General features: G+C 49.9%; 1 protein-coding gene across 1 annotated transcript; it reads right to left on the bottom strand.

Annotated features, from left to right (window-relative positions):
• Window positions 1-9,866: 9,866 nt before the first annotated feature.
• On the bottom strand, window positions 9,867-21,927 carry pnpla8 (patatin-like phospholipase domain containing 8). Its single transcript, XM_084448170.1, has 10 exons — window positions 21,790-21,927; window positions 19,488-20,591; window positions 19,115-19,264; window positions 18,697-18,848; window positions 18,243-18,337; window positions 17,877-18,048; window positions 17,681-17,738; window positions 17,235-17,429; window positions 11,445-11,640; window positions 9,867-10,964 (listed from the first exon to the last, which is right to left on the bottom strand). Exons 2-10 carry the CDS (start codon window positions 20,400-20,402, stop codon window positions 10,693-10,695), a joined length of 2,205 nt encoding a protein of 734 aa, XP_084304296.1. The 5' UTR covers window positions 20,403-20,591; window positions 21,790-21,927; the 3' UTR covers window positions 9,867-10,692.
• Between the last annotated feature and the right edge of the window lie 1,708 nt (window positions 21,928-23,635).

Below are 23,635 nucleotides of genomic sequence, written 5' to 3'. Positions count from 1 at the left end.
TAGGACGTGGCTATTTCCTACCTGGAGCTCTGGGTTACTGTGCTCTCTCTGGGTGTCTGGAACTGAACCAGACAACCTCTCATTATTGCTGAGCCGTTACAGTACAACATCACATAATATGTCTGGTCTGCCATGCTGCATGCCAACAAAGAGTGTGTGTGTGTGTGTGTGTGTGTGTGTGTGTGTGTGTGTGTGTGTGTGTGTGTGTGTGTGTGTGTGTGTGTGTGTGTGAGAGAGAGAGACAGAGAGAGAGAGAGAGAGAGAGAGTGTGTGTGTGTGTGCATGTGTGTGTGTGTGTGTGTGAGTGTGTGTGTGTGTGTGTGTGTGTGTGTGTGAGAGAGAGACAGAGAGAGTGTGTGTGTGTGTGTGTGTGTGTGTGTGTGTGTGTGTGTGTGTGTGTGTGTGTGTTTGTGTGTGTGTGTGGGTGTGCGTGCGTGCGTGCGCGAGTGTCGAGGGGGGGACAGGGTGCGTCGTGTCTCCTTGCATTACCCTCTAGGTTCATGCTCCGCTTCAGAAGATTCCTGGCACAGCTGGTGATCTCAGCACATCCCTCTCCTTCCTCTCTCCCCTCCCTCCCTCCATCCCTCTCTTTCTCACCTTACCTCACTCCCTTCCTGCCCCAGAGGTGAGCCAACACTCCGTTCTATAATCTAGACTGCAAACCTAACCTAGAGATGGAGACGGAGAGTCTTATCTGCTTCCCTCCACTGCCACAGTTTCTGGAAAGGCAGTAGTTCAGTATATGATATGGACAAACACTCCATCCATGGCCTACTTTCTCTACTGCCAACAGCAGTGGCATTATATCTGCAGAAACCCTGCAGTCGTCTGAGTCTCTCTGGAAAGACAATGACAACAACAGCAGCTGTCAGCTAGCCAGTCACCATGGCAGCCCAGAAAGCTACTGACAGGCAGCATATGCACTAGCTCCTAGCCTCCTAGTGTCCTAGCCTCCTAGTCTCCTAGCCTCATACCTCTAACTGCCCCCCCACCTCAGATTTTCCATGACATCAGTCCTCAGTCAGTCATGATAATTTAATGCCACCGATGAGAACTAATAACACAGAAACATAACAGCAGCTGGGATTCCCTTACAATCTCTCTCTCTCTCTCTCTCTCTCTCTCTCTCGCTCTCTCTCTCTCTCACACACACACACACACACACACACTCAGTCACCCCACATGTGAAGGAGCAAGTCCTAATTAGCCCCCAGGATGCTGGTGAATCCACGGCTCTAATTGCACTCAATTTACCATGGCTTCCCCTCTCTTACTGGCCCACAACACGCTGCACATCAACACACGCGCACGCACGCACGCCCACACACACACACACACACACACACACACACACACACACACACACACACACACACACACACACACACACACATACCAGCCTGAAGATCAACATAGAGTCTGGGCCTGCTGTTTAGACTGAGCTAGCTGTTAAGGCTGTCTGGCTACCTGGCCCCAGAGAGAGAGGCGAGATGGTTCGACCCCCCCCCCCCACCCCCCAAACCCATAGCACCTCAATCTAATGGATAACCAGCCTGACTGTGTCTAAGTGCTGCTGGGAAGCGTAGTTCTATGTGGCAGATGGCAGCCTACGAACAAGCACATAGAAGGAAGTGACCACATGAAACAGTGTGCCTGCCTGTGCAGAAGTTTAAAGATTGAAAATGTGTGTAGAAGTTTGAAGGTTGAAAATGTTTGCTGAAATCAAGTTATCATATATTTGTACTTAAGATTTATTTTGCCCATAGGTGAACTGTACCCACCCTTATCTGCCTTTTGACGACTCGTCTGTGCTGCTGTATGAATGTATCTGAAGGGAGAACAGACAGAGAGACTTGACTGTGTATTGTCTCTCTCCATGCTGCATTGCACCTGAAGCCAACAAGAGTGAAGACTTTTCTTCTACACCTGCAGGCCACCCTCACACACATACACACACACACACACACACACACACACACACACACACACATAACTCATCATGTTCACAAACACACACAACACACACACACACACGTTAACACACACCCCCGCACACACACCTCCCATGACGCACAGCTTTCCCACAGTAACTCTGAGATGGTAACAGGTCTTGTGCACCATGACAGGGCCGCCCTTCAGAGAATAAACCAAACTTCAAAACCAAACATCCGTGTGTGTGAGTGTTGTCATTTAGGACACATCTGTCAACACCATACTCAAAGATTATTGTCTTGCATGTTCTCTTGTCATCCGATTAAACGGTATTCATAGGGCAAACAAACAAAAGTAAACATATCAACAAAAGCGACCCCATTCTTCACTTTAACACGATATAAGCCTACAATTTTACATGGCCCTTACATCAGATCGCATACTGCAGGAGTCAGGGTTATGTAACGCAGCATTATAGCCTAGGCTACTGTTGAATAGCAGATGTATCTACACCTGTATAGGAACTCTTCCACTGATCTGCGTCAACTAAGCAGGCCACACAGGCTACAATTATACCAACCGACTATGACTAGCGCACTGAGCTACTGGGAATAATTATTTCATCTATCAGTCAAAGACATCAAAGCCCCAAAGCTAGCTTAGGCTACATAAATAACAGCCAACAGGTAATGCCTATTAGCTACCTTTCCATTCACGCTCTAATCATATGCTGCAGACTGGGCTACCTCCAAAATACGACTCAGACCACAGAAACTGTACCAGTGAAGAGGACACCAAGCCTATACCACGGGGAGTTCATGCATTCATAGGCCAGCTAACACTATCACTGGTAGACATCACAGCCTAATCCCCTTAATTCTGTCACACCGGCCGGCGGGTCTTAACACAAAGGAGCGTCCGGAAATCAAATAATTTGGGAAATAATCGTTTCACATCCTTTCATCTCATAAAGCTGCGGGTTGAGTCGGGCCTCCGCATTCACACCTGACTATCATCCATCTCCGCAACATCCAACGGTTGCTATGGGGAAAGCTGGTCGCCATCCTCAATGTTCTGCCATCCTGCACCAAATGCGCAATAGCCCGGTCCCTCCTCACACCCAGCGGAGATCAGCCTCAGAAGACAAGCCCCAGATCGATCACCCGCGGAAACATGACAACGCCGTGGGTGCGTGTATACAGCTTTACAACTCACCGTCTATTTAAAACTGCGAGATATTTTGTTGGTTTCCCCAAGCTGTCGGTATTGGAAGAGGATGAGTTTGTGTTTTTGTCTCCCGGTAAAGGGCAGCAGGCAGTGCGCTCGTTCCCCCGCCGCAGCAGCCAGTGGTCCACGGTGTTCTCCTCTCTCTCTCTCTCTCTCTCTCTCTCTCTCTCTCTCTCTCTCTCTCTCTCTCTCTCTCTCTCTCTCTCTCTCTCTCTCTCTCTCTCTCTTTCTCTCTCTCACTCACTCTCTCTTCCTCACTCTCCTCTCTCTCCGCACACCCTCTCTAGTCGCTGTCAAACGAGGAGCAGCGCCGCTGCCAGCCGCGCGCACGCGCATGCCGTAGCCTCCCCGGCGCGTGCCGAGCGCAGACGCGGCTGCAGCGACACCGGGCTGACAGGCGGCGGCGGGACCTGCAGATCTGAGGATGGGGGGGAACAATAACGGTGCTGCCCTTTTGTCTCTCTACCGCGTGAATTATTTAGGATGATGATGATGAAGAAGATGATGAAGAAGATGATGATGATGATGATGATGAACATTAGACTACTCTGTATGTTTAGATTGGTGTTTTTGCCATCCATTGAATGTATTCTAATGTCTGAGAGAAATCTATAGGCTACCTTGGCTAATATGTATTAGGCACCTCTGGAGAGGTAGACATCACTAGAGAATGACTGCAAATCGTTCTGTTCGTTTTCTCTCTACAAAATAGCCATGGACCAGGAAATCTCATAGGGGTGACATTGTCCATGTTGGCCAAACCAAGTTGCTCACCCTGTCTAAATTCCTGGTCAAGCAGAGGAGCACCTTCAGCCAGAGGCTGATTTTGATTTTTGAGCCATTGTCAGACTTTTCAACTCATCCCTAGCCTACAATCACTAACCAGGACCTTGAGACACAGAAAGGCAGCCTCCAACCTACCTGTGAATCCTCTGTAGGCTATACATTGGTGTATATCCTGCTATGCACTGTATGTATATTGAGTTGTGTACAGAAGCTGGTTGCCCTGAAACAGGCTTGTTCTGTTCTGATATCTGTGTTGCTTCAATGGCTCAGAGTGCTACTAACCATTTTCTGCCTCCCCTAGTGCCTCTCTCTCTCCCCCCTTCTAACCAGGTCCTGTGGATGCCCCACTGTCACCCGCAGAACACCCTGAGTCCGATAGATACCCCCGTGTCAGCTGTGGATGTCGTAGCATTTAGTTAACACACACACATGTACACACAGACATACACCAGTCCACTTCTGGTTTTAGGCCTGGACCTGGGCCCAGTCCTCCTTCCCCTCACCCTAACCCGGGTCCGTATCCTTTTCCCACCCCCACCCTACCCCTGACCCCTGCCTCTACCTGGACCCAGGCACACTCACACTCACGCTCACACACACACAGACATACACCAGTCCTGGGCTCGGATCCCCTCCCCCTCACTCTAACCCGGGTCCGTATCCTTTTCCTACCCCCACCCTACCCCAAACCCTGCCTCTATCTGGGCCCAGGCACACTCACGCACACACAGACACACACCAGTGTTTGCCATACCTCTCCCATTATGCTCTTAGCCTTTCTTGCTCTGAAAATGTAATTTAATGTAATTTATTGCTCTATAAATGTTCTTAGCCGTTAGACAAATATATTCCAGGAGCTTGCTCCAGGTTGCCTGTTTTAATATCTGTGTTGCTTTTATGGCTCTGTGTGCTATAACCCTGTTCTGCCTCCCCTCTCCCTAGTGCCTCTCTCTCTCCCTCCTATCTTCTAACCAGGTCCAGTGGATGCCCCACTGTCACCAGCAGACCACCCTGAGTCCGATAGATACCCCTGTGTCTGCTGTGGATGTTGTAGCATTTAGTTAACACACACACACGTACACACAGACATACACCAGTCCACTTCTGGCTTTAGGCCTGGACCTGGGCCCAGTCCCCCTTCCCCTCACCCTAACCCGGGTCCGTATCCTTTTCCTACCCCCTCCCTACCCCAACCCCTGCCTCTATCTGGGCCCAGGCACATTCACGCACACACAGACATACACCAATGTTTGCCATATCTCTCCTATGATGTTTTTAGCCTCTCTTACTCTCTGAAATGTAATTTAATGTAATGTATTGCTTTATAAATGTTCTTAGCCGGTAGAAAAACATACTCCAGGAGTTTGCTCGATCGCCTTGTTGAGAGGGGTCAGGGAAGAATTTTTACAGCTCACTCATCTGGCCCCCGGGTGATACTGTTTTTTTTGCTTCCCTCTGGAATATGTAGAGGTGGGACGTAGGCCCACCCCCCTTGTTCTCTGTAAAGCGCATTGTGTTGCCTCTGTGTATGAAATGCGCTATACAAATAAAGCTTTGATTGATTGATTGATCCCTCTGTCTGCTTGGACAAATGGACCTGAGCCAGCTTGGTGGATGCTGAGGCTCTTGGATTGGACACCACCAACAGTCTGAGACTCCCAACTGGAGTGAACCTTAACACTGGAATCTTGATTATTGCACATCTTTGTTTGCACAATCTAAGCATTCCTAGGAATCTATCCCCTTGTTACTAGGTATTCTGAAGTATGATTGTACAGTTCATCTGCATATTTGCATGTCTTGTATTCCTTGCCACGATACAGTTCATCTTTATTAGGCCTACATTTCTATTTATTGTATTATAGTATGTTTCTTAATAATCTTGATGTCCCTTGAATGTGGCTGGCTGGTGTAACAGTGTAATTTCCCCTCTGTGATCACTAAAGCACTTACCTACCTAGGTACAATGGAAAAACACATAAACAGGACAGGTGCTTTTCTCAACTGGCTAGAGACTACACTGTGTGTACCCCCCCCCCCCCCCCCCATGGGTTTGCCGGTGGTGTCAAACGCTCCAGTGCTCTTCACATCACCATCAGTGAGACTCAGAGAGGACGAGTCCAGATGGATCATCCCTCCCACAGACATCTGTATCATTATGTAAATGTCTCAGTCTGGAGCTGTCCAAGCATGTCTCACCATCAGACAACACACACATACACATAAACGTGCACACACACACACAAATACACACACACATACACACACATACACATCTCTGTCTACACACCACCAGTCATCACCATGGTGGCTTCTCTTCCTCTCAGCATGCCATGGTGACCATAGGGAAGCAGAGTGGTAAAATAGGCCAATGTGTTCATGTAAGTGTTTTTGCCATCATGCCTTTTCCCCCTCAAAGTCAGCAGGGTGCTATATAGCCTAACCACTGTACCAAGTCAGGCGCCGGCAAATGTCTGTACCCTCTCCTCCAGGGTAGTTGTTGCCCAGTGTACAACTAATGAAAGCATCAATTCTGCCTCAGTGTGTGTGTAACACTATAGTTATACAGTTATACATCCATACAGATAGTAGGCATATAATAGCAATATGATTTTTCTATGTTTTTTAAAGCCTGTAGGGGAGAGGTGGCATTGACTTTGTGTGTGTGTGTGTGTGTTTTCCTGGAGGGCTGGGATTCCAGTGTGTAAATCGTGCAACTGTGAAGCCTGTGTGTGTGACTCGTTTCTGACTGTGTGTGTCAGGCAGGCAGGATTGCGTGTTACGAGGTTTGTCTTCACGAGTGTGTGTGTACGTACAGTATATGTTACAGGATTTTTTTATTGGACAGTGTGTGTCTGTGTGTCAGGGAGTGAGTGTGTGGCCGTTAGCCGTCGATGTGTGGAGAGCCACACCAGCGTGCGAGAACGTCCGTCTTCGCGTTGAGGTGGCGTGACGACGACAGACAGATGTTGTTTTACAGCGGGTCCCTCAGAGTACACTCTAGAAATACCACGGTCTACCCTTCACATTCCTCCTTTACAGCGTGTCAGTCTGACCTTTACCGCGTGGTGAATGCTGAACGCACTCATTGTAAGTAACCGTGTATTAGGGCAGACGAAAAATGTAAGTTATGGTTTCCAAACCACCTCGTCGCAGCGGTATCCCTCTCTGTCTGTCCGGGTGCCTCACGCCCGGAAGTCTCTAACACGACGGAGAGACGCTGTCACGGTGAGCAGACCCAGAGGTCTGCTACCACTGTTGATGCTTACATTTGCTATTTGTCCTGCTTTTTGTTTAAATGTCTATAATGACTTGCTTTTTGTTTTAATGCTTTTAATTTGTCCTGCCTTTTGTTTTAAATGTCTATAATGTCTTGCTTTTTGTTTTAATGCTTTTAATGTCTCATGTAAAGCACCTTGAATTGCCCTGTGGCTGAAATGTGCTATATAAATAAACTTGCCTTGCCTTGCCTTGCCTTACAGCTCAGACTTCCTAACTTGGTCAGAGCTAGCGGGAGGGGGGAGGGAGGCAGGAGACACTGGTGTGACTGATGCTGCTCTTCTCCTGTCAACGCCGGGATCCACAGCAACAGAGCTACAACAGCTAGCCGGCACCGACAGACCCCTGAGCACTCCGCTGCACCAACGACAGGGAGACGGATTAGGAGGGAAACACCACATTTCCCAAGTGCCCCATTCTGTTTAATGTCTGTCGTATGAACGCCTTCGGACAATGTTATTATATCCTCCGACGCATGGGACTGTGGGTATCCACGGCCTTTGTTCTCTGCAGCCTGGCAGCGGAGTGTGAAGAGTCATCTCTCTGTTGTATACACCCTCAGGGACCCATCAGCTGATTCAACTGCATCAAGTGTCGGAACCAAGTGTTCGCTCGAGGAACACGTGATTACTGAGCACACACACACACACACACACACACACACACACACACACACACAAACATACACGCGCGGGTGCGCAAACACCTTGTGGCTGATAGGTTAATGAGATCGTTCCATGTTTGGTGACAGGTGAGAGCGTGTTGAGTGCGTACTGTCCAGTGAGCACGCGACAGAGACAGCCGCTTGATACTGCTGAGCCATGGCCTCATCTCCTCAGGACACTCATCGCAGATAAAGACACAAATAACTACTGTACGTTCCAATGAAGTGGATCTGAGGGTCTGCCGTGCCCCCAGCAGCAGCTGGAGGAGGTGAGCTACTCCTTGTGATAATCCCCGCCGCCCGGCTCAGGTCGAAGGTCAAGCGGAGAGCCCCAGGCGACCAGCGGGTTCCCAAACTGCAAGAGAAACCTATGAGCCGTTTGCGTTGAAGCCCAAGCGGAAGCATTCATCACATTCAAAATTCACAGCTGCTGTCTGATTGGAAGACGATGCTAAAAAAACACAACCTCACCGGCACAGAGTGAACAGGCTGAATGCGAAACGTGTCTGCCGGCCATTTTGGGGGAGCTGAGAGGAACGGGAGCCACCATACATTACACCCAGAACGCCAAGGAGGGACACCAGGAGACAACGGTTGCTAGGGAACACCAAGGCGAGGAGAAAGTGAGGAGAGTGGGAGAGAGAGAGAGACAGAGACAGAGAGAGAGAGAGACAGAGAGAGAAAGAGAGAGCGAGCTGGGTGGGTGGGTAGGTAGAGAGGCAGGCACCGTCTGGTTCAGAACCATTAGTCCTGCTGTAAACACAGTCTGACAGACAGGGACTTAACCTCCGCCCTCTCGCACGGGGGGGTCAACAGGAAGTGGTTGTCAGAGCGACGGTCCGAGCGTGGTTCCAAAACATGAATCTGTCCAACACCTCATAGGTTCGTCTGGGGGTGTTTACCTGTAACCGCGGGATAGCGCAGAGGTGCGGAGGCTGTCGGGAGGTGTTAGGTCTTTAATCAGTTTGGAGAACCTAGGTCAGGAGTCTTAGCTGTCAGTGCAGTCTCTGGTTGTGCCAGGTCTGTCCAGGCGTCCACAGAGAGGACGATATAATCAGAGGTTGTAACTGTAACAGCGCTCCAGGTGCAACAGAAGGGGGAGTGTCCTGTCACAGGGAGGCCCCGCCCCTCCCTCCCTCCAGTGACTGAGGCTCATAGTAACAGGGCAGGTCTGTTCCCAGGCACCTGTGCCTGCTGGGATACCTGTCAGATGCATGTCTAGCCCTCTGCTGCTTTCAAGTCGCTCCTCACACACACCTGTGAGATTCCCCACGCCGGCGCCTCCCTGATGGAGAGGGGGAACATTCCAGAATGTGGCCAGGCAACCGACGGCACTATAACTCAGTCCCCCCCCCCCCCTCCCCCTCCCAAGTCCGACATTTACGTAGGAATGATCTCTCTGACATGACCTCATGCACAATACACACACCCACACACACGCACCCACGCTCGCGGTAAGAGATCAAGTCTGCGCTGTCCTGGGATCAAACCCGTGGTCCGGCGTCGGTTCTGAGGCCCCCCCCCCCCCCTCCAGAATAGAGTCCATCTATTCTGCTCTCTCTCCACAGGGGTCTGGGTCCCTGACAGCTTTCCTTGTTGCAGCATGAGGCCCTGTGTTGGTCCGGCCCGGCCTGAGAGCCCAGTCCTGGTATTCAGGCTGAGCTTCTCCACTGCATGAGGGGAACGGGAGCCATGGAATGTCATATAACTCACAATGGAGCTAAAACAATAAGGGGCAGCAAATCACTTCTGCAATTGGAAAAAACAATTAATCACTGGGAGGACACCCCTGCATTCCTGTTTGACAACTCTATTATGGTGTGTGTGTGTGTGTGTCGAGGGGTGGGGGGGGTAGGGGAGAGGGAGGGTGTGAGAGGGAGAAGCCACGCACTACAGATAAATAAACAGGTGAGAGATACATTTTCTAGTTTCAAAAACCCACTTTTATTTTGCACGACAAATGTTTCATTTCCATGACAAGACTTCCTACGGCCCACTGACAGGGGCGTCGCAGGAGAGGGCAATTAAGATAAGGTTCAGTTCATTGTCAATAACTCTCATTCAAGACCATGTTCAGTCATTTCAGATTTTCATAATATAATTTAGTACTACACTGAAGTACACAGACAGTGATTGGACCCCGGGATTGATGGTGTCATGGGTCAGGGGTCAGGAATGGAGCATGCTCTGGGTCACTGCCGAGGGTCACACTGCTGCACATCAGAACAATAAACTGACCACAACAAATAAATAACCCTCAACGGTTAAATCAAATTATTCTTGCAGAATTGACACCTATGACCGTAGCATATCATTGTTTTGTTTCGTCTTATCAGAATAAGACAAGTTCTCAGGTCCACATAACAATGAATAAGAGAATAATTCTGCATCCCGCTTAATCAGTCATGACTACCCTTCTGGTCGATCCTCATATTCAAAAGCTATCGCTAAATATCAATCAATATCGATAATGAAAATCAAACTATGTACACGTGATCCCCGAGACACAGAGTTAGTTTACAAAGTGCATGGTTTCATTAAGAAGTGGACAAGCAATCATATTAATGTAAACAACTATTCTACATGCCTGGAGTACAGTATTTCAACTGTAATTCAAGTGACCAGATATGAAATGCAGGTCAAAGATCAGTTCCAGTATGAACAGTGGTGTTGGCTGCTGTTGAAACTGACATGTACAGGTACATGCTGAGGTCAGACAGTAGGTACAGTTCCTATATGAACCCTCGACAAGCCGTAGTCGTCATACTGGTACTCAGGTGTGCATACACACATAAACACACACTCTAGAGCTTGGAGAAGGGCAGACCGTCGTACATGTCGGCCTTCAGTTTGGCCCACTCCGCCAGTTTCTGGATGGCGCCCTTCTCCTGGGCCAGCACGCCGGCGGCCCGGCGAAGCTTCTCCTCGTTGCGGCCCAGGTAGCGCTCGCCCTCGCTCTGCAGGAAGTTCAGCTTCTCAGGGCGGCTCTCGTCCAACGGGATGTCCTCGGTCATGTAGGGGTTGAAGCGGAAGTAGGTGTCCGGGGGGAGGAGAGCGTCCAGCATGGTGTGTACCTCTGAGGATGGGGGGTGGGGGGTGGGGTCAAAGTTCAAATGACTGAACTTTAGAGAATGTTAGACACTCTTTGATGTAGATGTTGTGATCTAACGGCGGTTGAACGTGCTACACAGAAGGTGAAAATGTGTGGTTTATTCGAGCATAATCAACAATCAGAATTCTTAGCCCTGACCAGCCACATAATCATTGGCAACTGATGTCCAGTCATAACTGTGTGAAAAATGATTCGGAGGCGAGATAGAGGTTAGAATTATAGCTTATATAAATTCTGTGTAGCAACTTTAATAAGGCCCACAAATTCACAGGACGAGAGGGACAGGATTTAATCTGGGGGTTATAAAATAAACACATGGGATTAAATCCCAGTTACAGGACAGATGTGGAAAATCCACCCGCACGACTTTCACCCACATTCACAAGCAGGCAGGCACACAAGGGCACACACACACACACAGGCGCACGCACGCACACAGCCTACCCTCAGTGTCGGTGGCCGAGCTGATGACGTTGGTGATCTTGGCCTTCAGGCTGGTGGAGGTCTGGTTGTTCTTGCCGGCCGTCTCGTAGCGCCCCGTGCCCAGCGACACAACGCACTGCAGGGCCGCGTTGGGCCACAGCAGCTTGCACTCGTGGATGGCCAGCGCTGTGGGGTTGTTGATCAGGAGGCCTCCGTCCTGGGACACACACAGCAGCGGAAGAGCCGGTTTATCACTAGGATGATCTGTCAGACCTGCGCCCTGGCAGAGAGAGCGGACTGGGGCTTAGGCATGCAGCCCAGGGAGGGCATCTGTGGGGGTGGACAGCATATCGTAGCCCAGTCAGTGTTAGTATTGAGCAAGACAAAACTCTAATCAAATCAAACTTTATTTGTATAGTGCATTTCATACACAGAGGTTGGAATGCGCTGGAAAAATGTAAGATACCTACAGTACATATAAAATATCTACACAAAATCATGAATAATAAAAAAGTAGATAAATATGAATGTACAGTATGGATACTGTACACCAAATGTATATCCCAGAGCAGTGCCCTACTGTACCTACAATACAGTATGCCTCAACAATAAAAGGTATACATTATTCAACAGCACACGACGTTGAGATGAACATAGCCGACTGAACCTAATAATATGTGGTTGTATGGCTTCTCAAGGTTAACAAAGGTTTCTAATGACACACACGCAGCACCCGAGAGCATGCTGGGTATGAAAGGCAGCCAGCCTTCAGGGGGGGCGGGGCCAGGAGGAGTGGCAGCCTTCACTGTGGCTTTGATGTCTGCCAATTATCCTGCCGAACCCTGGGCTACGCTGGCGCAGATCCATAATCTGCCTACAGTTATGAGGACATAGTGTGTGTGTGTGTGTCTGTTTTAGTATCTCATTAGGGGGCTGGGCTGGTTTGCCAGGGGCATCAGCTATTGGGATAGAAGAACCCCAGGGGAAAAGTGTGTGTGTGTGTGTGTGTGTGTGTGTGTGCACATGCGTGTCCTTGTCAGCAGTCCTGCCAGTCGCGTCTGGTGACAGCTGGGGTCAAGGTGTAATGAAACAACCCTGGTAAGAGATCAATGCTGCGCACACACCCACTTAAAACCACACGCTACCCACGGGTGTGTTTGGGCAGTCTGGCGTAGAACAGCCCCAGTCCTAGCTCCAGGCCTGGCTAAGAGACCTCCGCAATCAGACCAGGATAATCAAACACAGCATTTGGATGTCCTGAGGGGAGGGGCTGGCTGAGGGGGTCCCTGGCGGTGAAACGCCTCGGTGATCAGCCCGACATGGCGGACGGCGCTTCTCTATCTGATGCTGGGATTGTAGCCTCGCGATACCAGACTGTTGAGATCACCGCTTTCGAAAGTCTGGAGACCAACTAGTTGGAGTGGAGAATCAAAACAAAAAACATTCAGCGCCCCTTTAAGCGCCCCTTTTAAGGACCGTTCTAAAGATGTTGGATTTTTTTCAATCTCTCTAATTGTTTCCACCTGCTTTAAGCAACGAAACCTGGACAAATGTTTTGCTTGTGAGTCTAGGGCTTCTCTATCTGATGCTGGGATTGTAACTACGAAGACCTCAAAGAAGACTACTTGTAACGGTGGTTTATTGGTCTACTGTTTTCAGCTCGCCTCCCATCCTTCGGTTGAACCCCTGCGGGATTGCTCACCGGAATGTGGTGAATATAAGAAGCCTCTCTCACCCGCATCCCAATAACAAACACCCTCCCTCAACGCTGAAGAGGGCTCCTTTAATGTTGACGCAGCTTGATAAATTATTCACACCTCTGATTTGCATTTCAGTTGTGTATGTCTGCCAGAGGGCAGGAACACAAGGCTAGGCAGACAGGCGTTAACACAGGACTGCTCTGAGACAGAGAAAGAGGGAGGGAGGGAGAGAGAGGGGGAGGGAGAGAGAGAGAGAGAAAGAGAGAGAGAGAGAGGGGGGGGAGAGAGAGAGAGAGAGAGAGAGAGAGAGAGAAAGAGAGAGAAAGAGGGAGAAAGAGAGAGAAAGAGAGAGAAAGAGAAAGAGAGAGAGAGAGAACCCCGGTCTGGAAGCTTTCTCTCAGCCCATCATCCTCAACACTTGTGCTCTGCCCTCCATAGAAGACAACTAGCCCGTCTTCCTATCGGTGGAACATTACCCTGACATGAACCACTGGTTTCACCCCCTGCAGACACGTGAGCTGCAGAGAAAAGGTTCCTGTGACAGGAACCACACGTGTCTGGAGGGGGGTAGTTCTCCTGACTCATCGACTCTGCCACGCTACAGTACGAGTTACCTCTGCCACGCTAACCCGACTGGACACTGTGCCACATGCCTGGGGATTACACAGCCACTAGCCACAAGCTAGCATGCAATTTGGACCAGTACAATAATGTGAGACGACTACCCTGCTTGGCTAAGAGTAGCCCTGGCAGCTATTTAGCTAATGTGGTACAGTATATATCACGGCTAGCGTGCTAACAGTAAACTAATAACAACCCTGTCAAAACACAGATGGTCGGGGAAACCAGCTGGACCTGAGCTCAGCTGGCTGTACCATCAGCTGGAACAGAGCCGTAGTTCAAAACCACCACGACTGCCGTGTTCAGGATAATACAGGCTGGGTCATAAAAGCAAATCTAAATAGGTTGGGAGCTGAGAGCTACACCCGCTGTAGAGAAGCCTAAACAGGGCTGGAGACCACGGCCGGGGGCCTGTCCAGGTGCTGAGATGATTGTGTCGATCCAGAGGTCTCCGCGCTACGTGACGTCATCCTCACACCAGCTGGCTCTCTTTCCCCTACCCTCTGACCCCAGGTCAGTTGAACTAATGAGGGTCAAACGGCATCCAATCACAGTCAACCAATTCAGGACAGGCCTAGAAGGAACATCGTGTTTCAGCAAGGATGGCGATTTTGCAAATTGGGTCATTCAGGCTGGCTCGATGGGTGGCCTTGTCTATGACATGGAGCCAGTGTGAGCTCCCAGGCTGATGATTGGCTACTAAGCGGGGACAACACAAAGAGAACCCAGAGTTTATCTAGCGCACAACACAGAACTGAGACTCTGCAACAACACACAGCACCTGCTCATTTGACTAATCTCCTGCACTGCCTCGGACCCGCATCACTCCATCCTCACTGTTCAGCTGTGGCTGGGTAGGGGGGATGGATGGAGGGAGGGAGGGAGGGATGGATGGATGGGAGGATGGAGGGATGGATGGAGGGAGAGAGGGATGGATGGATGGGAGGATGGATGGATGGATGGGAGGGATGGATGGGAGGATGGAGGGATGGATGGATGGATGGATGGGAGGATGGATGAATGGATGGATGGATGGGAGGATGGGAGGGATGGATGGGAGGATGGGAGGATGGAGGGAGGGAGGGAATGATTGGAGGATGGATGGAATGATGGGAGGATGGATGGATGGATGGATGGATGGATGGATGGATGGATGGATGGATGGATGGATGGATGGATGGAAGATGGATGGATGAATGGGAGGATGGATGGAGGGAGGGATGGATGGATGGATGGGAGGAGGCGCCAGGCAAACGAGATTCCATTTTCCATCCCGCTGCCTGTGATAACAAGCACGTTGGGTAGACAACACAATGCACTGGACCGCGGTCTCCCATCCGGAGACTCTTTATGTCTCAGTCCATTACCAGTGCTCCAGCCATTAGAATAATAACCACATTAAAGCCATGATACAAATGTCAGTGGGTTGCTGCACGTGGCGCCCAGGGCTGCGGCCAGGCTACGTCTTTACAACAGCAACAACATCAACAACAACAGCAACATCATCAAAAACAGCAGCAGCAACAACAGCAGCAGCAACACAGATTCAATCAATCAATCAAAGCTTTATTTGTATTGCTGGCCATTAGGCCTCACTGTGCGCGTCCTCTGTTATGGTAGAAATACCAGCAGTGGGGTGATGAGAAGTAGAGAGTCAGTGAGAGTCTAGCGGGAGCCTCGCGCCGCCAGGGCAACACAGCGCAGCTCCAAGGGGAATGTGGCGAGCAGCACAGAGCGCCATCAGTCTGGAGCGGCGCCCGGGGGAAGGCGCTGGTTATTGGGCAGAGAGCAGCAGCCGGACGCCCGAGGCGGTCTAGGTGTTAACAGGTCGACCGGCCACCAATGGCGTGGATTTATTCATTGACGTTAATATATCACAGAAGGGAGACGTTAACGTCAACGTGCTGGGGTCAGAGGTCAGAGGAGCTCGTCTGCCTTTCCTCGCTGTTGGGCATAAACCTTGTATCATCATTTTTTATTTTTATGTCAATTTTTTTTTTCATCAAATGAAAGCTACCCTTTACAGCTTCTGAGCACCTCTCAGCCCTGTAAATGTATTCTAAACAGCTCACCATATGTGATTTTAGGTTCAAAAAAAAATAATAATAAAAATAAAAAAGAGAGAAAGAAGATATAAATTGGAATGTTTTTCTTAACACTCAGAAACTCAGCCATTTTGGAGTAGAGATGTAACGGTACGAAAATTTCATATCACGGGTATAATGACCAAAATTATCACGGTTATCAGTGTGTTACTGACTGATCATGATCAGAGCCACAGTAAAACGGCCCTGGGTCTAGCCTACAGCATTGTGTGTGTGTGTGTGTGTGTGTGTGTGTGTGTGTGTGTGTGTGTGTGTGTGTGTGCAGTGTATAGATCGTATTAAAGAAGGGTATAGCCTAACCAAGTGTTTCAGCAAGCTTAACAAGAGACGACGGAGGGTCAGCCGATTCAATGATCGGGCATGAGAAATAAATAACAACACTAAACAGCAAAGACACAGGGAACTATGGGAATTAACATGGATGTCGGCGCAGCTCTGATTAGAACCACACGCCAAAACAGTTCTGGACTACAGGACCAACAAACCCCTTAGGAGGAGCATGACGTCTGTGGAGTCTCTTTGTGAAAAGTGACCGAAGCAAATTGCTCTATACTCTCCCCTAAAGGGACTGCCTTTTATACTGCTTTGACTAGGAGCAGGGACTGACAAAGAGGCAACGCGTGTGTGTGTGTGTGTGCGCGCGCACGTCTAACCCAGGCAAGTGGGGCAGCATCCGACTTCCTGCTTCCTGAGACTACGCACAGGAACTGACCAGTTCTTTGTGTGACGCAGGGGTCCGCAGGAGAATGGGCCCCCGAAGGCCCTGAAGTAACACGCTTTGATGTGTGGGAGCAGTGAGGGGAAAAGCATGCGGTCTGCTCTCTCTACTCAGACAGGGGCCAACAGACAGACTCTGGTGCCAATATGGAGATTGCTGTCAATGATAGGGATCTAAGCATTAAGAGACACACACACACACGCACACAAACACACACGCACACACTAATGGTCTGGAGGAATTGCACCAAGAGAGAGTATCGATCAGACTGAGGCGGTAGATAAGACAGTTGAACTTGGGGAGCTCTAATGGACGCAGAGAAGCCTGTACTTTTGAGGGACAGATAGACACAGAGATATAAAGATAGAGAGAGATCGATAGTAGAGAGAGAGTGAACGAGGGGAAAAGAGTAGGAGGGAAAGAGAGAAAGAGAGAGGGAGAGAGAGAAAGAGAGAGAGAGAGAGAGAGAGAGGGAGGGAGAGACAGCGAGCGAGCAAGAGTAAGTGAGGGAGAGAGAGGGAGAGAGAGGGATGGAGAGAGAGAGAGAGAGAGAGAGAGAGGGAGAGGGAGGGAGAGAGGGAGGGGAAGAGAGAGAGAGAGAGAGAGAGAGAGAGAGAGAGAGAGAAAGAGAGAGAGAGAGCGAGAGAGAGAGCAGCTGATTACGTACCTGGTGCAAGTCATTCCCCAGGACAAACTCCTGGAAGTACCCCGGCGCTGCGGAGGAGGCCCTGATGGCCTGCCACATCTTGTGTCTGCAGTCTCCCAGGTAGTGGGACCTGATCCCGGGCAGCAAGCTGTAGTTCCTGAACACGTAGGCCTTCAGCGGCAGGCCCCGGTTCACTATGGTGCTCACCGCTGACACCTGGTGGACACACACCGCAAAGACCAAGACGTGGTCCAGATTCAGGTTTATTTGTCACATGTAAAAGTACAGTGTACAATACACAGGGAATTGTGTACCGTGAGGTGCTCTAAAGATTACAGATAATTACAAATACACAATTTACAAATTACACACAAAATACAAATCCAACACATTTTCATTATCCCGAGGATGTGCAGTGTGGTGTATTGAGCCTTCATTGATTCCGCCGTGTAGCAATGGAAGCTCACCTTGGGGCAGTTTGGATCCCTGGCGGTCTCCACCATCAGTCTCTCTCCCATTCTCTCCCTGTGGCAAACACAAAGACAGCGCAGCCTGAGGACGCTTGTCAATGCCGTCTCTCCCTCGTCTGAGGAGGACAGAAGGAATCCAGTAGGAGACGGGGGACGAGGTCGTCAGAAACCATCGACGTGCGCCCGGCATTACTTGAGGATGTTCTCCCAGGTCTCGCTGTCGTAGAAGGCGTGGCTCCAGCCCATCTTGACGGTCCCGACGATGACGTTCTGCTTGAAGACGTCCGAGCCCAGCTTCCTGTACATCGACTCGCACTCGTTCAGGGGGAAGCGGTACACGCCCAGCATGAAGGCCAGGATGGCACCTGGGGGAGCCGAGCCGTCGTGGTTAGATTCATACTTTTTGTTAAGCCTCTGGCTACAGGTGAGAAAGAGTTGTCGTCACGTTGCATGCCGTATCTCAACACTGTACAGAAGGTTGCTAGGGGTTACCACAGGGAGGAGGAACTGGGCCTTGAAAAACAGTTATCTACCCAGCTGAGAGCCGGAGGGGTTCTACCTGTGCTCACTCCACAGATGTAGTCGAACAGCTGGTGGATGGGCTTGCCCGTCAGCTCCTGCAGCTTGTGGAGTGTCTGCAGCGCCACCAGCCCCCTGGAATCAAGAGAAGGTACGGTACATTACAGTCATTTAGCAGACGCTGTTATCCAAAGCGACTAACAATAATTGCATTTAACGTAGGAAAAGCCAATGTACTACTACTTGCCAGAACTCACAAGTGCATCTTCTTTCTAAAACAAGTGACTAAGAGCATAATCTAGTGCTGAAGGCAAAGTGCAAGAATAGCAATCTAAAGTACAGTGCAATACAATACAATAAGTGCGGTATCTACAACAAAGTTACATCATATGATGTAACACGACCTCCGTGCTTGAGTGAAGTTAATGATTCAAAGGTCGGGATGCACGCGGCGAAACTGATAAGTAAGGGGGGGGGTGTCGCTGTGGTGGTACCTGGTTCCCCCTCCGTCGATGGTCAGGACCCGTATGCCCCTGCCCCGGACCGGGTCGGTGTACCCCAGCAGGGCCAGGGTCTCTCGGACGGCACCCTGCAGGGAGGTGTCCCTCGCCTGGCGCAGACGCAGCAGGCACGGCAGCACGCGCTCCTGGGGTGGGGGGGTCCCAGTAACGAAAACACATAACGTACACTTGTTTATTGTTTATTTGGTAAAGACAGTGTCATTAACAAATGTACCAGAATTAGCCAAGAAGGCTAGTTTCCATCTGTAGTCCTAACTTGTACGCACACATTGTAATAATAGATTTTCTTTTTTTGGCAGCTTTCAAGATACTCAAGGACACACACACACACACACACACACACACACACACACACACACACACACACACACACACACACACACACACACACCTTGATGGCCACCCCTCGTGTCTCGGGGAACTCCATAAGGTGGTAGCTGAACTCCTCCACTCTATTGGTCAGCAGCTTGACCTCCGTCACCCGCTGGAGACCCTTCACCAGGGCTCTGGTCCTGTTGTCCACACTCACCCTGGCAATGATCTGGAGAACAGACATCACACTCGTTACCTCACTCCACACAACACTCAGACACTGAGATTGAAAAATTATGCCAAACAGAATAGATAAAAGGCCTTCTTTAATTCACAAATCACCCTTGATTCATCACCTGCGACTGAGCCATGTGTGTGTGACCCAGGCTAGTTAGTTACCGGAAGCAGACTAGCGGTGTTAGTTCAGAGGGTGGACAGGCCAGGTCCCCTACCTTCTCTCTCTGGCTCAGTAGTACTTCCCTCGCCTTGTCCTCGGTCGCCGTCTTCTCCCCTGCCTCTTTCTCCCCAGCCATGGTCACCTGCCCCTCCGTGGGAGTCGACCCCTTCTCCTTCTCCGCCGGGACGCTCTTAACCTCCGTCCTGAACTTCGGCACCAGCGGGGCTAAGTAGCTGCCCACGAAGGCCTGCACACTGGGCCCGGGGTAGGACAGGTACTGGCTGATGCCCTTCTTAGGGGAGGCGCTGGGGGTGGCAGTTGGGACAGCGCCGTCTGTAGCAGGGGGCCCTGCAGGGCTACCCTGCCCCGGGGTAGCGGGACCCGGGGGAGGAGGGGAGGCGGCCTCTACGGCCTCGGCCACGGGCATCAACACGGGGATGGGGTCGGCAGAGGTAGCCAGGGCCGCGTGCTGCCTGCGAGGAGGCCTCCCGGTGTGTTCTCTGGGTGCGTCGCTGCCAAAGTAGCTGTTGACGTGCTGCGCGAGGGAGCTGTAGGTCGTCTCCCCGTTGGCCGACAGGGCCGCGGGGTGGAACAGCTGCAGGGTCTGCTTGGCTGCCGCAGAGGAGCTAGCTGCCATTGCGCTAGTGTTGCTGGGCTGGGCCTGCTTAGAGGCCACAAAGGGTGTCTCTGTTGTATACTGCTGCTGCTGCTGATGTTGTTGTTGTTGCTGTGGACGATGGTTCTCCTCCCCCTCTTGCTGCTGTTCTGGAACCTTCTTCTGCTCTTCCTCAGGTGATTTCATGCCTCCGGCGGCGGAGGCCTCGAACGCCGGTGTGTCCGCCTTCACCGGGACCTTCTGAGCATGGGCGGCGCCGACAGAGCCGGGTTTGAGGCGAGAAATCTTGGAGATGAGGTCAGTGCCGCCCACCGCTTTGGTCACGGTATCCAGCGTGGTTCTGATCCGCGACATGCGTCGGCTCTCATGGGAGGGCGGAGAGGGGTCAGAACTCTGGGACTGCCAGGCGGGATCTACAGCCTACTGTGGCAGTGTTGGCTGACCTTGTTGTGCCATTCTGGTGTGAAACTAGCCATGGATGATTCTCTATAACAGTGGCTCGAGTTTGGCCTGGAGGAAAGTTGCTTCCTCTCTTAATGCTCTCTGCGGGAGGGGGGAAGGGGGGGGGGTGACATGCTACATGTTAGTTAATAAGATAGATAGATAGATAGATAGATAGATAGATAGATAGATAGATAGATTGAAAAAACAGGGTAGTGTGTAGCCTGACAGTAGTGCGACTCATATGCCCGTCACAAGCAGCACGGATAATTTTGAATGAGAATAATCTGTTCATTTATTCAAATGAACAGGTGTGGTATCAGTTTGCATGAGAAGGGCCCTGCTGGCCACTGTTGTAATACCCGGGTGTATGCCTACCCCATGGTAGCCATGGGAACCACTCTAAACAACAACAAGAAGCTACAGTAAAGAAGAACGTGTTGGTCTGCCGTTTTTTCTAGTTAGATTAGTTTGGGAAATTTGGGGACCAGTGAAGATGGAAACCACGATAGAAGACCGACCGTCATCTAACCTGAGTTTGAGAGCGAACGAAATCGTTAAAACCGTTTTGGAGAACGCACGGAACACGCAGTCCAAGAAAGAGGACGACTTTCCGGACTACGAAATGAAGAACATCGACTGGATCACTTGCAAGGACTTCACGATCGAAGTGGGGAAAAGGCAAATCTCGGAGTACATCCAGACCTGGGAGGTGCACCCTAGTTGGCTGTACAGTCTTGAGTTCCTCCAGGAGAGAGAGCTGGAGTTCCGCAGAGAGTACATCTACCGGGCCCAGTGGAGCATCCCGACCCGGCGCACCCCCGTCCCGAAGGGCACCGCCTGCGTCCACTTCGTGATCGAGATCTCCAAGATTAAACCTCACAGTCTGCCCGTGGAAGTCTACTTCACGGTAGAGTCAAACCGGCTGGCTCACACACCGGGGACAACGAGATTCAGAGAGAAATGGCTGAAGGATGTCATCGAGAGCAAGGCTTTGCTCCAGGACACAGTGAACTTTTAGTAGACACTTTTACACAGCACTACTTTCACGTTTAGACTGCCCAAAGTAACGTTACATAATTGTTAGCGTGTCGATTGTTACTCCACATAATATGAAATATAGAAATATGTCGACACCATGTGTAACTGTCATAACAGTTACGTTACGTTTCAAACAGCTGTCAGATTATTACGTTACCAAAGTGGTGGGCTATCTGATGTACGTAGCGAGCCGTGAGCTAACTAGCTAAACGTTCATGCGCCTCAAATTCATAAAGACCTCTCAAGAGAGTTCACTTACCTATCTACTGTATGCATTTATGATGGGATCCTTTACCAGATGCGAAAATAGTAGTGCTACCATTCAATAGGACATTTCTCATAGGATTGCTAACAAACTGCTAGCTACTAGGCTCCATAGATGTGCTAGGCTCCCCCGTTCTCAGAAAGGACAATCGGGAAGAATACAGGAAGTTCTTGCACCATGTGACAGTGCTGTTTTATCAGCGTCATTTTCCCCCCAACCAACTTCTGCCATAACCACGCCCCCGCGAGTTTTCATTGGACAACCCTAACCCTAACCCAATGAAAACTCGCGGGGGCGTGGTTATGGCAGAAGTTTGTTAGTAAAAAAAATCACGCGTTTTATCATGCAACATGACTTTGCAGCACTAGATGGCAGCAGCGTGAGTGGTTTTCAGCACCATGGACAGCGATAGTCTACTCAAAATAGTGAGGATGATAATGATAGACTGCTAGACTATGGATAGTAAATTGTCAGTTTGGGAACCTTTAAATGTCTAGCTGCGTACCTCTGGAATGAGGAACTGATTAGTGATGATAAGACACTGTAAGGACAAGTGATAACAAGAATTCCAACGTACCTGTACCAGTAGCCTACTTGTTACACATGGCAAAATACACTCTCTATTCTATTAGAGTCTATCTGATAATAGATGGGAGAACAGGGAGGGCAGCAATACAGCACAATAACATTTTATAAATGAGAAATTCTAGAAATTCAGGGCTGCGTTAAAATTCAGCACAGAGGTGAACGTTCGTCGCAAACATGTTTTCTCCAAACGGTCACATTTGAACAGCTTTTAATGAACGTTACAAATAGTTTTGCATAAACAAAACAATGTTCCAAAATACCGTTAGGCTACAAGCCTTGTGATCCTCGTTCCGTTTCTGGCGAACTACCTCTCCAGACTGTTAGCTTCTGTTAGCAAACGTTTGCAGCGAACACAAAGCTAACGGAAAATAGTTCGCTAACGTTCGCTGAATTTGAAAGTACCCCAGGCCTTTCCAGAGGATGTGTTCCCCTCAGAGAACTGAGAAGCGTCGTTTAGCCTCCTTCACTGCCTTACTAAACCCGTATTTGGCCTCTTTAAACCGTCCGTTTAAACCGCCACAGAGCCACCCACACATGGATGCCCATTCACCTCCATTCATTAATCATGGCGAAGATCAACTGCTTTGAATTAGCTAGTTATGCTCATAGCTACGTAGTTAGATTACTGCTGTTGGCCCTGTCATATCTATCTAGCTAGCTTGGTAGATAAGAGAGCAGAGCCGAAGAGCACTTGCTTGTTAGGGCCCGAGCACTGGCGGTGCGAGGCCCTATTGAAATTGTAAGGATTATTCTCCTTCTCCTACCTTCTTCTTCTTCTTCTCCCCAAACAAATGCCTTTTTGGCGGCCTAAACATCAATGAAAACGCATGGAACTTTGCAGATACGTCAGTCCCGGTGAAAATTTTTATATTTCACGGCTCAAGAGCGCCCCCTAGAAAATTTTAAATGGCGAGTCCCACCTTTCAGTTTGATGTAGGCGAACGAAATTCGGTGGGCATATGTAGTTCATCGAGACACACTAAAATGTCTCTTGGAGCTATACCCAACATCCAACAGGAAGTCAGCCATTATGCTCTTAATGTGCTATTTTTTCCTTGTTTTTAACATTTCCATGCCTCGTACTTTACCGAACTCCTCCTACAGATTTCATAAAAAAATTAGTTTTCACCAAACACCCTTGCCGTGGCGCCCTGCCAAATTCTGACATTTCGCCATAAAACAGGAAGTCCTCATACATTAACAATCCAATATTTCTCACACTTCATGAAGGTTCTGTCCTGAACACATCTAT

This window comes from Borostomias antarcticus (genome assembly GCF_949987555.1).
Source record: "Borostomias antarcticus genome assembly, chromosome: 13".
NCBI classification, from domain to species: Eukaryota; Metazoa; Chordata; class Actinopteri; order Stomiiformes; family Stomiidae; genus Borostomias; species Borostomias antarcticus.
This window is presented reverse-complemented; position numbering and strand designations above follow the sequence as displayed.